Here is a 15,570-nt window from a genome sequence, read left to right as displayed (position 1 = left end):
AAAATAAAAGGTCATTGTTGCCTGTTTGAATCCAGAGAAAAATGCCTGGCCCTATAGAGGGGAAGGAAGCCCCTCAGAGGGGAGGCAGTGGGCTGGAGGGAGGCAGCCCTGGGATGACCCCATCCCCAGCACCATAGCATCTGGCGGGGGCAGAGGAGGGGCGGAGGCAGGCGCTGGTGGAGGAAGCCGGCAGGGGCCTCTGAGAGCCTCTGGATCACACTGTCTAATCTTCTAATTCTAATGGTAACTCAGAGCCCATTTTATAGATGAAAAAATTGTTGTATCATCCCAAAGGCAAAAGGAAAGTAATGCCAGATACAGAAACTTTACACATTCATTTTTCAGCTGTGAGCATCACTTACTACTGCTCATTTGCAAATTCTCACTTGGCTGACTTGAAAGCTGGTATTTAAAAGTGTAATACACAGTTCCTTTTCTGTGGGAAAACTTCTAAGAAAGAATGTATATTGAAGTTAAAGCATAAAAGAATACACAAATGGTTATTTTCTGTGAGCTATATTCACTGCTTTTCAAGTTGATGAGTATGGCTACATTCCTCTTCAAAGCAAATTTCAATTGAAGGCCAATTGGTGAGATAAAGTTAAGAATGGCTTTTCAGGAATGACAAGTCCTAGATATAATAGTGTAACCAAGTACACTTACAGAAATTTAAAAATAAAGTGCCTTACCAATAATAAAAAAGCAGAAGTTATCTCCAAGTACAAAACGCAATGCCAATAGAGTGGCTGTACTGACAAGACATGAGTAATATTTTCTGCACATAAGGAAAGGATTCATCTCAGAATCCTTTTTTTTTTTTCGAAGCTATTTTTGAATCTCAATTAAGATCTACAGAACTCAGTGGAGTGTTTTTTCTCCATTTACTAATATATTAACTAAGGTACAGAAATGCTTGCAAAAAAAAAAAAAAAAAAAAAAAAACCACACATATAAAAAGTGAGTCAGTTGGACACCTTAAGATAGAAAATGCCTAACCTTGTTTTAAACTTTTCTTGAGTTACAGAGAGATATAGGCAGGTGTTTGTGCATACTTTTCACTCTCTTTCTCTGAGACATTCCCCTATTTCCTCCCACCATGTTCCATCCCCAGTATGTTAATAATGGGAGGATATCAAACATTGATACTCACCTCATTAAAGCTTATTAAGCTCATCAAGTGTTCATAGACATAAATACTGAAATAGGCAGTCCATCTTTCAGTTTTACTATGGTACAGACTCAAGAAAGCTGATGCCGAGAACCTTTTAGCATGTGATGTAGTATAGGAGCTTATCATGTTTTATTGCATAATTTCCCCTTAACTCATTTTAATGGTAAAACAGAAAACGTTACACAATGATAATGTTCTGACAATAGGAATATTGGCAGCCCTTGCCTGATCTCATCATACCCAGGTCAACGAGCCACATGAAGATCTCCAGAAACTGAAAACTTCAAGAAACATTAGTAACTGTTTGAAACAAATAAGATTAGGCCTGAAATAGCTATATATAAAATAGTAAGACTTTTTACATCAATTATTACATCAGACATGAGAAAGAGGCATATTCATACTCTTATACTCATAAAAAGAAAAAAAATCCTGTCCGTTAGCAAGAAAAGTACCAAGAAATATTTTGGTTCATCCATATACTTACTATTATGAAAACATAAAAGTCATACATATAGTCACAAACATCACATAGGTAGAGAGGTGGTGGCGAAAGAGAGAGAAGACTCCAATTATACTGTTACTGTACATTATTTTTCAACAATGTGACAACATCTTTACTGGTATGGAAACTCTATCAAATTTCTACAAAGCAGAAATCTAATTTTTCCCCAAATACCACAAGAAATCTAAATATTAATTCTCTAAATGATACAAAGAATTAAACACTACAAAAATGTGTTATATAAAGCACTAAAAATGTTCTCAGAAACTTCTGGAATTCAGGAAAGCTGTGAACAAGGACAACTTATAAGAAAAAATAAAGCACAGAGAAAAAGTATAAGGTATTTGCTTCTTAAAACTGGTGAACTTCTTGAGGACAGGAAGAAGCTCTCCAGTTTTTCCCTTTGTGTCTGTCTCATTTGCCTTGGGGCCCAGAACAGGGTGTTTTTAATCAATGAGGATAAATAAGCCTCTCTGTGTTACTAGATCATCAAACAAAATGTACTTCAGTTGATTTAAGCTGTCATAAATGTACCAATTTTTTCATTCCTACAAATACGGCGAATACAATTTGTAGGTGTTTTTCAAAGAACATAGTATGAATCAAATAAATGATTCACATTCAGACTTTATAAAGAACTAAAGCCTATATACTGTTATGAGTGATTTTTCTAATTTGCCAGCCCTCACTTCTCCCCCTTCAAAAGATTCTAAATCTTTACCTTTCTCATCATTCATTCTTTTCTTCCTGCCTCAGGGGATACATGTCCTCCTCAAAGACCAACTATTACAGTTGCACCTGTATTCCCATCTCCTCTGCCTCAAACAGGGCCTTCCCTTCCAGGTATCCCCTCTCGAGGCAATATCTTCACTGTAATAAGGTGTCCTATTTAACAGCGTGGGTGCTGGAACCAGACAGTCTGAGTTCAAGTCCTGACTCAGCTATCACTGTTACTACTAGCTATGTGACCTTGTATAAATTAAGATTTCATTGCTTTAGTTTTCTCATCTTCAAAATGGGCATAATAATAGTAGCTAATCTAATAGGATTGCTGTGAGAATTAAATAACTATATATATTTAAAGAACTTAGGATATTATCATGACACCAAATAAGTGCTCAACATATGCTACTATCAATTTTCTTAACTGAGCTAGTCAGCCAGAGAAGAACAGAAGATGGATAAGAGACATTGAGAGAATGATAAAAATGTGAAGTATTCTTTAAAGGACAGGGGAAAAGGAACAAACCAGGCAAAAATTAAGAGCAGATGACAGTAATGTGAATCTAGTTAATATTATTGACTGTCAATCCAGCTGTTTCACTGCTAGGTATATACTCCAAGAGAAAAGAAAGCATACGTCCACACAAAACCTTGTATACGAATGTTCATAGCATCATTTCCCATAATAGACAACAAGTGGAAATGACACAAATATCCAACAATTGATGGAGTATAAATAAAATGTACTATACCTATGCAATGGAAATTTGGTAATTAAAAGAAATGAAGTGCTGATACATGCTACCGCACAGATGAACCTTAAAAACATTATGCTAAGTGAAAGAAGCTAGTCACAAAGGACCCCATATACTATGATTCCATCTATATGAAATGTCCAGAACAGGCAAATCTATAGAGACGGAAAGCAATTAGTGATTGCCTAGGGCCGGGGGAGGGAGGATTGGGGATAAGGGTGGGAAGCTAAAACAGTACAGGATTTCTTCTTGGGATGATGAAAATATTCTAAAATCAATTGTGGTGATGGTTGCATAATTCTGTAGAAATTATAAAAATCATTGAATTGTATCCTTTAAATGGATTAGTTGAATGGCATATGAATTATATCTCAATAGAGTTGTTGCAAATAAAATATGAAGTGGAGATAAAAGCAGAAGACAATGGTCTCAAGATTCACTGCACTGTCAACATGGTAGATTTTGTAGCGTATCACTTCAGTCCTTTCTCTTTCTAATGCAGAACTGCTTTCTTAAAACTTTCAGTCACATTTTCCTATAGAACTGCAAACTTCAATATTGGGATTGCTGTCTTATTTTATCATTTCCCCACTATGGACATCTGACAGTTGGTCTGTTTAAGAAGATACTTGTTTGGGTTACCTAATACTCTGAATTTCAAGGATGTCTCTAAGTCTAAGAATCTTGTGGTATCTATTATGCCTTTAAGACCAAATAAAAGAGCAGAGTGTTAATTAGGTAGATATTAATTTCAGAAGCACTTTACTTTTAAAATATGTTTTAAAAATACTTAGTGCTAAAGCCTTTGCAAAGCATATCTACTCCAAAGTTGGGAGTAGGACCTGCCTTTTGTAGGAAAAAAAAAAAGAAAAAAACACATGCTCACTGTGCTCTCACAGTTAGCAAGGCTATTTGCTTTTTGGAGAAGCTATCACTTTTAGCAAATCATATCCTGTTCTCTGATCCTTTGATTAGTCATGTGTACATACAAAACTGATTTCAGTGCTTCTTGACGAGTCTTGCACAACATCATCAAAGGTTTATTATCTCTAGGAACTGAGCACACTTACAATGGGCAGGAAGAGATTTCTGTGATCTACTTTAAAACAAAATACAGGGCATTAATGATTAACCCGTAATCTTCATCAATTTTAATACATTTTTATATATTCTATTCTCATTCTTCTCTCTCTCCCTCTCTCTTACACACACACACACACACACACACACACACACACACACAATTCATTCCAAGGAAGTTTGGACAAAAAAAAAATACAATCGGTCTCCTTGGATATATATGGAAAACATCATTGAGGTACTGGCATTTGGCCTTTTTTTTTTATCACTTAACACAAGAGATCTGAATAGATTCATGTTCTACATTCATTGAAAGAATTAAATTGTTCACTTTTTGGAAAAGTGTGTGCGTTTGTGTGTAATCAATTTCAATGTACTTCTTCTTAATCAATGATTTGCCAAGAAATTTTCAAGCTGCTGTAATTAAGGGAGTAGCCATAATTGAATGACCTGGTACACGGAACAGAAACTTACCACTAAACATTATACCAGACATTTAAAGCATACGTCTAAAAAAAAGTGAGCAATAGGATAATCAGGAAGAGCTTGTCTCATTTTGTGATTTAAAGAGAGTACCTCTGTTTTCATGTTAAGAATTGATGCTCTAAAAATTAAACAGCTCTTCAAAAATCTCATTTTAGTTTTTCTAATATTTACAGAATTAAGAGAGCCAAGACTATTTTCCTCTGAAAAAAAAGTTATTTGTAAATTCCCCTTGCACCTATTTTTGAGGAATTCAGTTATGAAACTGGGGAATATCTTCTCAGGAAATACTCATCATGGAAAAATTTGGTACTTCTATTCCATCCAAATGTGTGGGTTTTTTGAATTACCTAATTTTCTAATAAAAATCAAAAACCAAAAAATAATACACCAGAATTTGCCTTTAGACACATTACTTCTCAAAAGATATCACAGGGTTTCTGTTTAAAAAATAGTGATATTTGGCTTCACAGAGTAAACAAGAGAGAATTTTCTTCCTTTATCGTGTGATGTAAATTCATTAAATAAAATAAATTCTAAAAGGCAAATTCTGGTTTTATATAATTCCCAGTTTAGCATGTCAGTCTTTTCCAAAAATAAACACTATTTGGTTTAAAAATTATTTTCCTCCTTCTCCATTACTGATATCGCCTACACTGTTACTCAGTAGTAAGTGCCGAATATATGTTGAGTTGAAAGGAGATGTCTTATAAATTGACTCTCCTTCAGAGGTGTCGGCAATTAGACTTGCTACCTGATTTTTCGCAATTGAACAATGAATGATTTTAGACCCTAAGGATATATGCTAGTGCTATTCTCAGGCCTGCCAAACGAATAGTCAGAAATATTTTAAGTCTTTTAAAAATACTGCACACTACAGTTATCAAAATATTCTCACAGGCTGGATGCAGTGGCACATGCCTGTGATCCCAGTACTATGGGAGGCTGAGGGGGGCGGATTGCTTGAGCCCAGGAGTTCGAGACCTGCCTGGGCAACATGGCGAAACCTCGTTTCTCAAAAACCACAAAATTTAGCCCAGGGTGGTGGCACCTGCTTATAATCTTACCTACTTGGGAGTCTGAGGTAGGGGAATCACCTGAGCTCAGGAGGTCAAGGCTGCAGTGAGCAGTGATCATGCCGCCGAACTCTAGCCTGGGTGACAGAGCAAGACCGTATCTCAAAAAAAAAAAAAAAAAAAAAAAAAAAAAAAAAAAAAATCCTGACATGTTTTACACACACCAGCCGTAGTTATTGGAAGTTTCCATGCAGTTAACGATTCTGTGATGCCAAGCTACGACTATTCTTACTTTCCAGTAAATGAACATTTCCTTAATAGATGTAGTCAACTGCAGCAATGTCAGTGGCTGACAATTTTCTGCAAGATCAGGTAGCCAGATTCAGGGAGGTGAGATTTTTCCAAGCATCTCTAAGTCCAGTTAATCTAAATAGTTCTGTCAAGACTTTGGGCTTTACATTGAAATCATTAGCAGAATTTTCAGGAGGAGAGAGGAAAGGAGTGTATTATCAACATATGATGGAGAGAGAATCCCTCAAGTCTTGTAACTAAAATGGATCAAAGCAAGACGTAAAAGATAAAATTAAGATAATAATAATAATAATTCAAAACAAGATGTTTTTTTTTAAATCCTAAGAAGTAGCAAGTGAATACAACTTCCTCCAGTAGTGGTAAGGAAACCAGGAAAAGGAGAAAGAGACTCAGGTTCTAGGCAGTGAGTAGATTGTGCTTTAGTTGTTCTTGTGTAGTAAGTTAAATGCTTAGGGAGGCACATTCCCTCTTTCAGGTCAGCAGGGTACCATTTAGTACATTACTGCTGAGGTACCCTGATGACCTGAATGAACTAATGCAGCTTCCAAAGGTGCTTAACTTGCAAGCACTGAGAGCTCAGGCACTAGAAGTGATAAATATTCTATTAGTCCTTTCTATTTAATATACCAAATACCCAAACATGCCAGTAAAAGGAAGACTTTAAAAGTGAAAAATCTCTATCATCGCAGGACACACAGCAGCTAATAATTTTAACAACAGTTTCCCCTTCCTGTTTATCGGTGACCCAGTGGGTTTAAGTTCATCATCTCAGTAGACAGCATTCACGTGCATAAACCTACCAGCCCGCTCTTATTGCATCGGCAATGCCTTTAAGAAAATCTGCTAGCTTGAAGAAGTGAAAGTGGGCTACTTTCCCACAACCTGTTCTTCCTATCCTCAAATATAGAAGTTTTCTTAATTAAAAAACCTTTTTAATCTGGGCTAGGGGCATGAGCTGAAAAGAGGCCAAGGTTAGAATTCCAGCTCAGCCTCTTACTATCTATAAGGACTCAAGCAAGGTGCTTTTCTCTGAATCTGTTTCCTCATTATGTCAGAATATAATAATAGCATATAGCTGTTATGAAAAGTATGTGAAATAATGTACATAAAGAATTTAACTTACATGATTATTGTCACTGTATCTTCTCTCCAAAAAGATAATGCCATTGTAAAAGGGAAAAAATAGGTAAGTCAATTATCAGTATGGTTTCACTGTTGACAGTTATCTGGCATCAAGAGGGATTTTTTTGGAAAATTCCTCTGAATAGCCCATAAATTATATATAGACAGTAAATTGCCAACTGTATCGATAAATGAGGCTCTTCTTGCAACAGGACATGTAATCATAGACTACAAATCATTATTTTAAAGCTTTAAAAGCTTTCCTCCCAAACTGGAGTCAACTGTTACAGTTGGATTTATCAATAGATCATTTCTTCCCACACTCAGCCCTGTATTCCAATAATTTTATTAGCAGATATAGAGGAACAAATAGTTCTTCAATCATAACCTTTCTCTGCACTACTCCTTAAAAACTGCTTGATGGACAGAGTCCTAACACTAACTCTTTAAGCAACAGGAGAGAGAAATGTATATTTTATGCTAGTACTTCCAGTGAAATAAAGTCTGTAGGAAATTCTAAGTCAAAAGAATATGGTCTCCATACACTTTTATATTTACATATGCATATTTAATATATGTAAGTCCAAGATTACAAAATTTCCTTAAAGATAAGGAAAATAAAATGTTAATAAAATGATGTAAAACAAAGTGAAATAAAATGCGGTCATAACAACAACCGTTATCTGTGATAATAACACTGTAACTGGTCATTACAATAATGTATCTTTAAGCAGCACTCTTATTGACCTTATTGTAGGTTGAATTTACAGAGGTTTCCCAAGAGTTATACTACATTTTTATCCTGGTTATTTAAAGGGGTGGATGGTAGTTGTAATTAGACACATTTTGCATTCTTTTTTTTTTTTTTTTTTTTTTTGTGATGAAGTCTTGTTCTGTTACTGAGGCTGGAGTGCAGTGGTGCGGTCTCGGCTCACTGAAACCTCTGCCTCCCAGGTTCAAGCAATTCTCCTGCCTCAGGCTCCCGAGTAGCTGGGACTAAAAGCGTGCACCACCATGCCTGGTTAAGTTTTGTATTTTTAGTAGAGTCAGGGTTTCATCATGCTGGACAGGCTGGTCTCAAACTCCTGACCTCATGATCCAACTGTCTCAGCCTCTCAAAGTGCTGGGATTACAGTCGTGAGCCACCGCGCCTGGCCTGCATTCTTTATTATGTAGTTTTCTTCTTCATATTCTAGGAGATGCACTAGTAGCATCATCCTCATGTTTGAAAACTACATACATGTCCCAACTAGTAGAAAAGCTCTATCCTGCCCTCAAGTTCCCACTATAATCCTTGTCTAAAACTGATCAATGAAGTCTTGCTATGCAATAGGGCAATAAAAATAAGCCAAGATACAGAAGTGACATTGTACTACATCTACTGGTGACTCAAAAGACCACTCACAGGCAGCCCTTTGACTAAACATTGCTGAAAAAAAATGCATGGAAAATTTTGATAACTAGGTCCATAGATTTAACTCTGAACAACTTTAATGTCTCCGACATCTAATTACCAAATCTAACCCATTATATTGGTGAGCAGAATGAGTTAGGAAGTATCACCTTAGAAAACTCTTTGTCTCTGAGCAGCACTTAGAAAGGTGGCTTATATTCCATCACGTCAACGGGACACAGACACCATACCAGACACTTCAAAACCTTTCACATAGCAAGTGTTCAATAAGTGCTTCTATATTTACCAGAAGTAAAAATTGAGATATTGTTTTTGTATTCTACAAACAGAATGGTGGCCTTTGTGCCTGTTATATTAATTGCCATCCTCTTAGGTTATAGAATCTGTGAAGGTGTTTCCTCATGGTTATTGGTGGCTGTGCCTTCATGCCTGTCCTTCACTTTTCGAACAAATCAAATCCTCCTATACACTCTCCCGGAATAGGCTGATAATTTGGGGGGCAAGAAGAAAGCACCTTTTAAGGCTTGAATTATCTGAATAATGAACAAATCTTCACATCTAATTGAACTCAACCTGAGCAGAGATTCAGACTCAAGGCAAACTTCGTAAAAACATTTCCAGCAAAGCTCAGGAAGGCCAGATGTTCTGGAAGCAGAACCACGGTCATTATACACACGCCAGCTCCTCCTCACTCCACCCAGGGCCAAGACCCTTTCAGCAGTGTGAGGCCTGCTTAACACATGACTTTGACTGCATTATGGCATGGCATCCCAGCACCCACTTGAACATTTCAGCAATTTTAAACAAGCTCCAATGATGGGGACTATTACATTTAAGCCACAGAAACACACAGGGAGAGCACATTAATTATGAGAGAACACCTTTGTCTGCATTACCTAAAAGACCTCAGGGTGGGTGACAAATGAGCAACTTAGCACTTTTGATTAAATCATACCTGCACTTCACATAAAATAGAATGAACACAAGTTACACAAAAAATGCAATGTGAATCATAAAGTATGAGTTGACATGAATGGGGGTGCCAAATTGTTGACTCTGTTTCTGAGGTGTGGTGCGTTGGTGGTGGTGGTGGTGGTGGTGGTGGTGGTGTGTGTGTGTGTTCAGCAGTAAATGAAGAAAGCTCTTAAGGAGGGCCACTGCCCTCCCTAATCCCAGTCCCTGACATAATCACTCCATTCCACACAAACATTAGAAATTCCTCCAGTTCAGGCAGTTCCTTTTTAAAAAATGCATGCTGAAAAAGACTTCTAAGTCAATTGCACCTTTGGATGCACGACTCTGCTTTTATAAAAAGGCTTCATTCCCCTTAATTAAAGGAATGCTAGTTTTCTGTGGGGAATTAGGTAATCTTGCAACATGGAATATTTCCATGAAGAGAAGACCTAGGTGGGGTAAAGTAGTAAGGACTTCAGGAAAACAGAAAAGAGCATAACAGTATATTCCTGATGTGTAGGCAGACGGTGGCATTGGTTAAGAAAAGACACACAGAAAATAGAGTAGGAGGGTTCTAATGACACACTTCGCTTTCTTTAAATTTTGTCTGGGCTTGATAACAATCTCACACAATAAAAGTCATTTTATCTATCTTGACATGGATGTAGTAAGTTGCTAATGCCTGGTCTAAGTCAATCTTCCTAGGGATTGATATCTATCTATCTATCTATCTATCTATCTATCTATCTATCTATCTATCTTTCTATCTATCTATCTCTCTGTCCTTCGATTGACAGATTTTTGGTCATTTTTCTTTTCTGGTACGGTACACAGAAGGTTCTCAGCTCACAATGTAATATATTACCAGACATGTGAATGCAGTGAGAAAGTCCATATTTGTGCTGAAGTAGCCATGTTATAACACATAGCTGTGCTTCAGCAAAGGTCAAGCTTAAAAACAGAAGTAGATGTAGTTGATACGGCTGGCCAATTGCATTTGTTCTGAAAACACCAGTGATTTATTAGTTGCTATTAGCAAACCAACTCCTCTTTATTTAATACATGTATTTAATAGTTATAAGCATTATGCAAGTATGTCCTATTCTACTACAGAAACTGTTTTTTTCAATCTCTGCCCTGTCTATTTATATGAGAATACAATAGAATAATTTGAATTGTGATTAGTTTTTTTCAAAACAAATCCTGCAACTGGAATTAAATTTCACACTGCATTTCAACCTTGAAATGAACATAAATCTGAAACTCATACAAAAGTGCAAAAATTTCCATATTCAGGTTAATGTTTAGTAACAGAAAAGAATAACTTTTTGTTTATCTCTGAAAACAGCTTTCTTCATCTAAACAAATGACTAGAATAAGATTAAGAAAAACTTGTTTTGGTTTCTTAGATACACACACATATTCCAATTTCTTTTCACACAATGACTTTTATGTAAATGTGTTCCACACAATCTCCTGACCTCCTTTACCATCACACCGGGACAATGACAGTTCAATAATTGAAATGGTACATATCTGGCATATTTGATTTTAAATTGCAAAGTTGGACTCAGGCCTATTGAAATGAAAATACCTGTGGCTCTTCGTTAATTCCAAACTGATCGGGCTATTATTTCCTACTAAGAAAAAAAAAAAAAAAGGCACAGAAAGGTAGGTGAACCTAATTATTCCATTTTTTAAATTTTCTTTACACATACTGTTCCCAATATGCCTCCTTGCATTCTCCTCTGTGGGCCTGCCCAACACCTTGATTTTAGTTTTTAACCAGGATTCCTTAATCCATAACATGGATAATGAGAAAAACCCAAAAAATGCTCCATGGGGGAATGTTACACTAAAAGTTACCTAGGACTAAATCCCAAGTGTGTTCCTTTGCTCACCATGGAGACCGGCAATTTGTTCACTGCTTTCAGTCAATTTGAAATCCAAATATGAAAAAGGCATTATGGAATTCAGACAGACTACTCTGCTTCACTAATAGCAGATGCAGGAAGGAAAAAAAAGGTAGTATAATTAAGGCTTTGACTTTGAACAAGCAAAGCTGTGAACACCTCACTTATAAATACATATAATATTAAAAGAGCAGCCGAAGTACAGATGCAAGAGTATTTCTGTGTCCTGTACCAAATGGTGGTTAGACCAATCAGCTGGCCAGAAAAGTCTTGGCCATACTGAGCCAAGAACAAACTAAACTGTAAATCCGAAATATTGCCAGTTTCATTTGTTCCTCCTCAATTTGAACATGTAGTGCTCTGTGGTTTTCATTATATCTTTTTACTAGACTCTTTAGAAAAAGTTGGAAATAATTTAAGGGGTAGACAAAATTACATTGCATTTTTAAAAAATAAAGTCTGGAAGTAAAGGAGTTTCTTTAATTTGTTCCTTAGTTTATTTGTTAATCTATCACTCATTCTACAAATATTTATTGAGAACCAATTATTTTATCAGTTGACTAAAATTTGTAAAGAATAGAAACATATGAAATTACAAGAATATAATTAAATCAAATAAATGGGTTAGCTGAAAAACCACTATTTTATACACACACACATACACTCACCTTGCAAGATTGATTGTAGCTAGCTACATATTTTGTATTTATTAATCTCACTTTGAATACATATTTGAACATTAAAAGTAAAGATTATGAGCAATCTTCAGTTTCATTTTATTGTTTTATTTTCCTAGAGCAATTTTGTTTCATCAATCAAATTTCTGGAGGAAAAGTCCAAATTTAATAGTGCTTAACACTTCAGAGAATCTCACTTGAAGACATGAGTAAGATTTTCTTAACAGTAACAAAATTGCTTTTAAAAAATTTCTAAGGAAAATAATGCTGCCAAAAATGAATATAGCTTTGTTTGTTTTTGCAGTCATCATTAGCAATAGGCATAAAGGTATTCTTTTTTTGAGTCCATATGGAAAGATCATCAACACATTCTGCCTCTGGGTTCTTTGCCAAAATACCATAACCCACAAGCCTTCTACCTTAAACATAAAAGGAAAGGTGTTGTTCTGGTCAAATAAAGATATAATTTTTACTAGCATACATCTAATGTTAAAGCTGCCTAAATCCTGCCAAATACATTAAAACGACATCTGTAAAACAGATTTTCATTAAATTGATCAGTTTCAAGTCAAGCAGCTAAGCAGATGATGCTTTTAAGTTAACCTTAACCTTTAACTTTTAACCTCCTTAACCTAGAAGAAGGACACTCTTTTAGGTAATGCTGCTTCAGTTCGACAATGCAAGAGGTAAAGTGGCCTATTCAAATTGAAATGACACATCACCACATTTAGTGTTATGAATCAATATGTTGTCAATAACAAGACAAGCTGTTTTCTTGCAGCTCTGTATTTGTCTTATAACTGCTACTTGTCACTTCCCCTTAATGTTTAAATAATTCATGATGCAAAATGATGTAAATTAAACTCCTAATGAAAATGAATTTTCTAGAGGAGATTACTGTCTAGTCATTAACTCTGAAACTATTTTAAGTCTAATTTTAATATTTTAGCCATCATTTCTTTTTCCAGGCTCAGGCCAATTTGTTAGTTTCTCATTTAAAACCAATTAATGTTACTTATGAACCACTTTTATTTTGCCAACACAAGTCAACCAAGCTTGCTAATATCCTCATTACTGCACTTGAAAATCCTCTATGATTCACACAGTTTCTGAAATCGCTTTAGAAGTGGAATCCTCAACACAATGCTACTTGGGGTATTTTTCCAGTTACTAATAGAAATAATGAATGCTTCTTGAAAGAAAATGCAAAAGAATTGTCTAATTGTCTAATTGTTCAATTGTCTAATACCAAGTCTCAATAGCTCAAAGATTTATCTCTTCAATCCTCCATAAATTCAAGATAAGTTTGTTCAAAGTTTGTTTGCTGACCATATTTAAACATTACACTGAACAAGAATACTTAGGTATTTAAGAGATAAGCAACTAAAGAAGAGTAAATTTTTATATGATTTATAAGATTTTTAAGGAAAGAGTACACCTTTTGGTTGTGAGATCTGAAGCTCTCTCTGCTTTAAGACCCTCTTTATACTCATGCTTTTATCTTAATTGGTTGCTACAAATTCAAAGACAACACCCAACTCTCCATGAAAAGGAACTTCAAGAATAACTGCAGCACCAAGCAAATTGCCCTGAAGAGAATGAGGTGGTCAATCCCTGCTTATAGAATGAATGGATAAACTTCACACACACACACACACACACACACACTCACACACATGCACACATACATTTAAATAATCATCAAGCAGTTAGATTAAATGTTTTCTGAAAAAGTAAACAATAACACCCTACCTTCCTTTAGGTCCCCACAAAAGATTAAAAAATAGAAAATTTGTACATCCATATCTTCTATTCACAACATGTTAATTTAAAGTGTTAGAGGAGCTGCATGAATATAAACACAGTTCATGAATATTCTATATAGCTCCCAGGGTCTAAATCTGTTATTTATACAAACTTAACGTTTGTTTTTCTCTCCTAGGTATTCTAAAAGTTTTAATAGGTCAGGTATCAACAGAAAAAAAGTAGACAATTGAACAGTTGTCAACTGTTGCTGCAAAACCTATGAATTATAATACAATTAATTCTTTATATTATGTTTTCAATACTGTCAACTTAGAAGCTTTCCATCTCACATTAGGGCCTGCACTCCCTTCAAACTCTGGAACGTAACCCAAATCTAATGCTTTCATTATTGATCCACAGAGTGCCAATATCACAGGAACAGTGTTACAAATTCTCACACTGAGTCATTAGGGTTTTATGCACAGTACATTTATCTAGAATTTGAACTCCAAGAAACAACCCAAACACATAGTACTAGACCAATCCAAATAAATAATTCCTTCACCTAATCGAAATAGCCACAATCTGCTCTTTTCCTGTGTGGTTATAATTTTAAATAGTGTTAGAACAGTCATAGGTTTGATAATCACTGGTTGACTCCTGATAGTATAGTTATCACTGATTTCTAGTATAAATCAATAGATAACACTTGCAAAATGGATTTTGTAATCATATTTAGAGCTTGTTACAATGACTAATGGTTTGCAGTATTTTCTGAATTTTAATATCCTCTAGACAAAAATAAGTTTTTAATAAGTTACCAAGTTATTCATCATAGTAATGAATGTGTTATATTTGTACATGAACCAAGACAATCAAGACAATCCAGTGAACAAACTGCAGAAAATAAATTAATCAGTAATTAGGGTTTAGAGAAAGTCAAGACAAGTTCTGTGATAAATGGTGTTCATCACTTGCACGTACTCATTACATCTGCATAGTTTTCCAAGTAAAGATAAAAGTATATTTGCCATTATATAAAGCATTGTATAAATAAGCATATTTATCTATACCACACTCATTTAGGGGGAAAATATTGATAGTTAGGAAGGCAGTCATGCAAAATAACAACAGAGTTTACTTTTAGAGACTTTCAAGGATGCTAAGGGACAGTTTGTTTACTCAGTACTACTGAGCACACACAGGAAAATAAACAAACATCATGTTTGGAGCATCCTTGTTTGTCACCAAACAAAAGATTATGCATTCACAAGGTTGGGCACTGATTTTGTTTTCTGCTCCCTGTAACCATTTACATTTAGCCAAGAGTGGTGCTAGGTTAAAAAAAAAAAACAAAACAAACAAAAAAAAAACAATAGATTTAAAAAGTATTATTTTATATATGATACTACCCCCAACATTCTTTTATATTGGGGAAGCCAGTGAAGAAATCAAAGCAACTGAGACAGGTGTAAATGAGACATAGGGTAAAAGTTTATAAATAAAGCCTCCGATTCCATATATTTCAATATGCTTTTAGTAATGTTAATCAGAAACTGTGCACTTTGCCCTTTGATGTTTTTTCTCTTTTTTTTTCTTAATTTGGAGACTTGTGCTCCAAGCTCTGAAAGAGTTAATTTCCTTTTTCTACTCTGTGCCAATGGAAATGGATGTCACTGCTTACCTTGTAGAGCTTCAG

The 15,570-nt window shown here is 35.3% G+C and overlaps 1 protein-coding gene across 6 annotated transcripts in view; it reads right to left on the bottom strand.

Moving 5' to 3' along the window:
• Positions 1-15,570, bottom strand: part of ZFHX4 (zinc finger homeobox 4) — a 188,435-nt gene that overhangs the window by 146,108 nt on the left and 26,757 nt on the right. For all 6 annotated transcript variants that reach the window (XM_005563582.4, XM_015454984.3, XM_045398407.2 and 3 more), the window contains exon 3: positions 15,556-15,570. This exon is cut by the window's right edge. In XM_005563582.4, coding sequence (XP_005563639.2) covers positions 15,556-15,570 — 15 coding nt within the window. The remainder of the gene's footprint in view (positions 1-15,555) is intronic.

Source organism: Macaca fascicularis, chromosome 8, assembly GCF_037993035.2.
Source record: "Macaca fascicularis isolate 582-1 chromosome 8, T2T-MFA8v1.1".
NCBI classification, from domain to species: Eukaryota; Metazoa; Chordata; class Mammalia; order Primates; family Cercopithecidae; genus Macaca; species Macaca fascicularis.
This window is presented reverse-complemented; position numbering and strand designations above follow the sequence as displayed.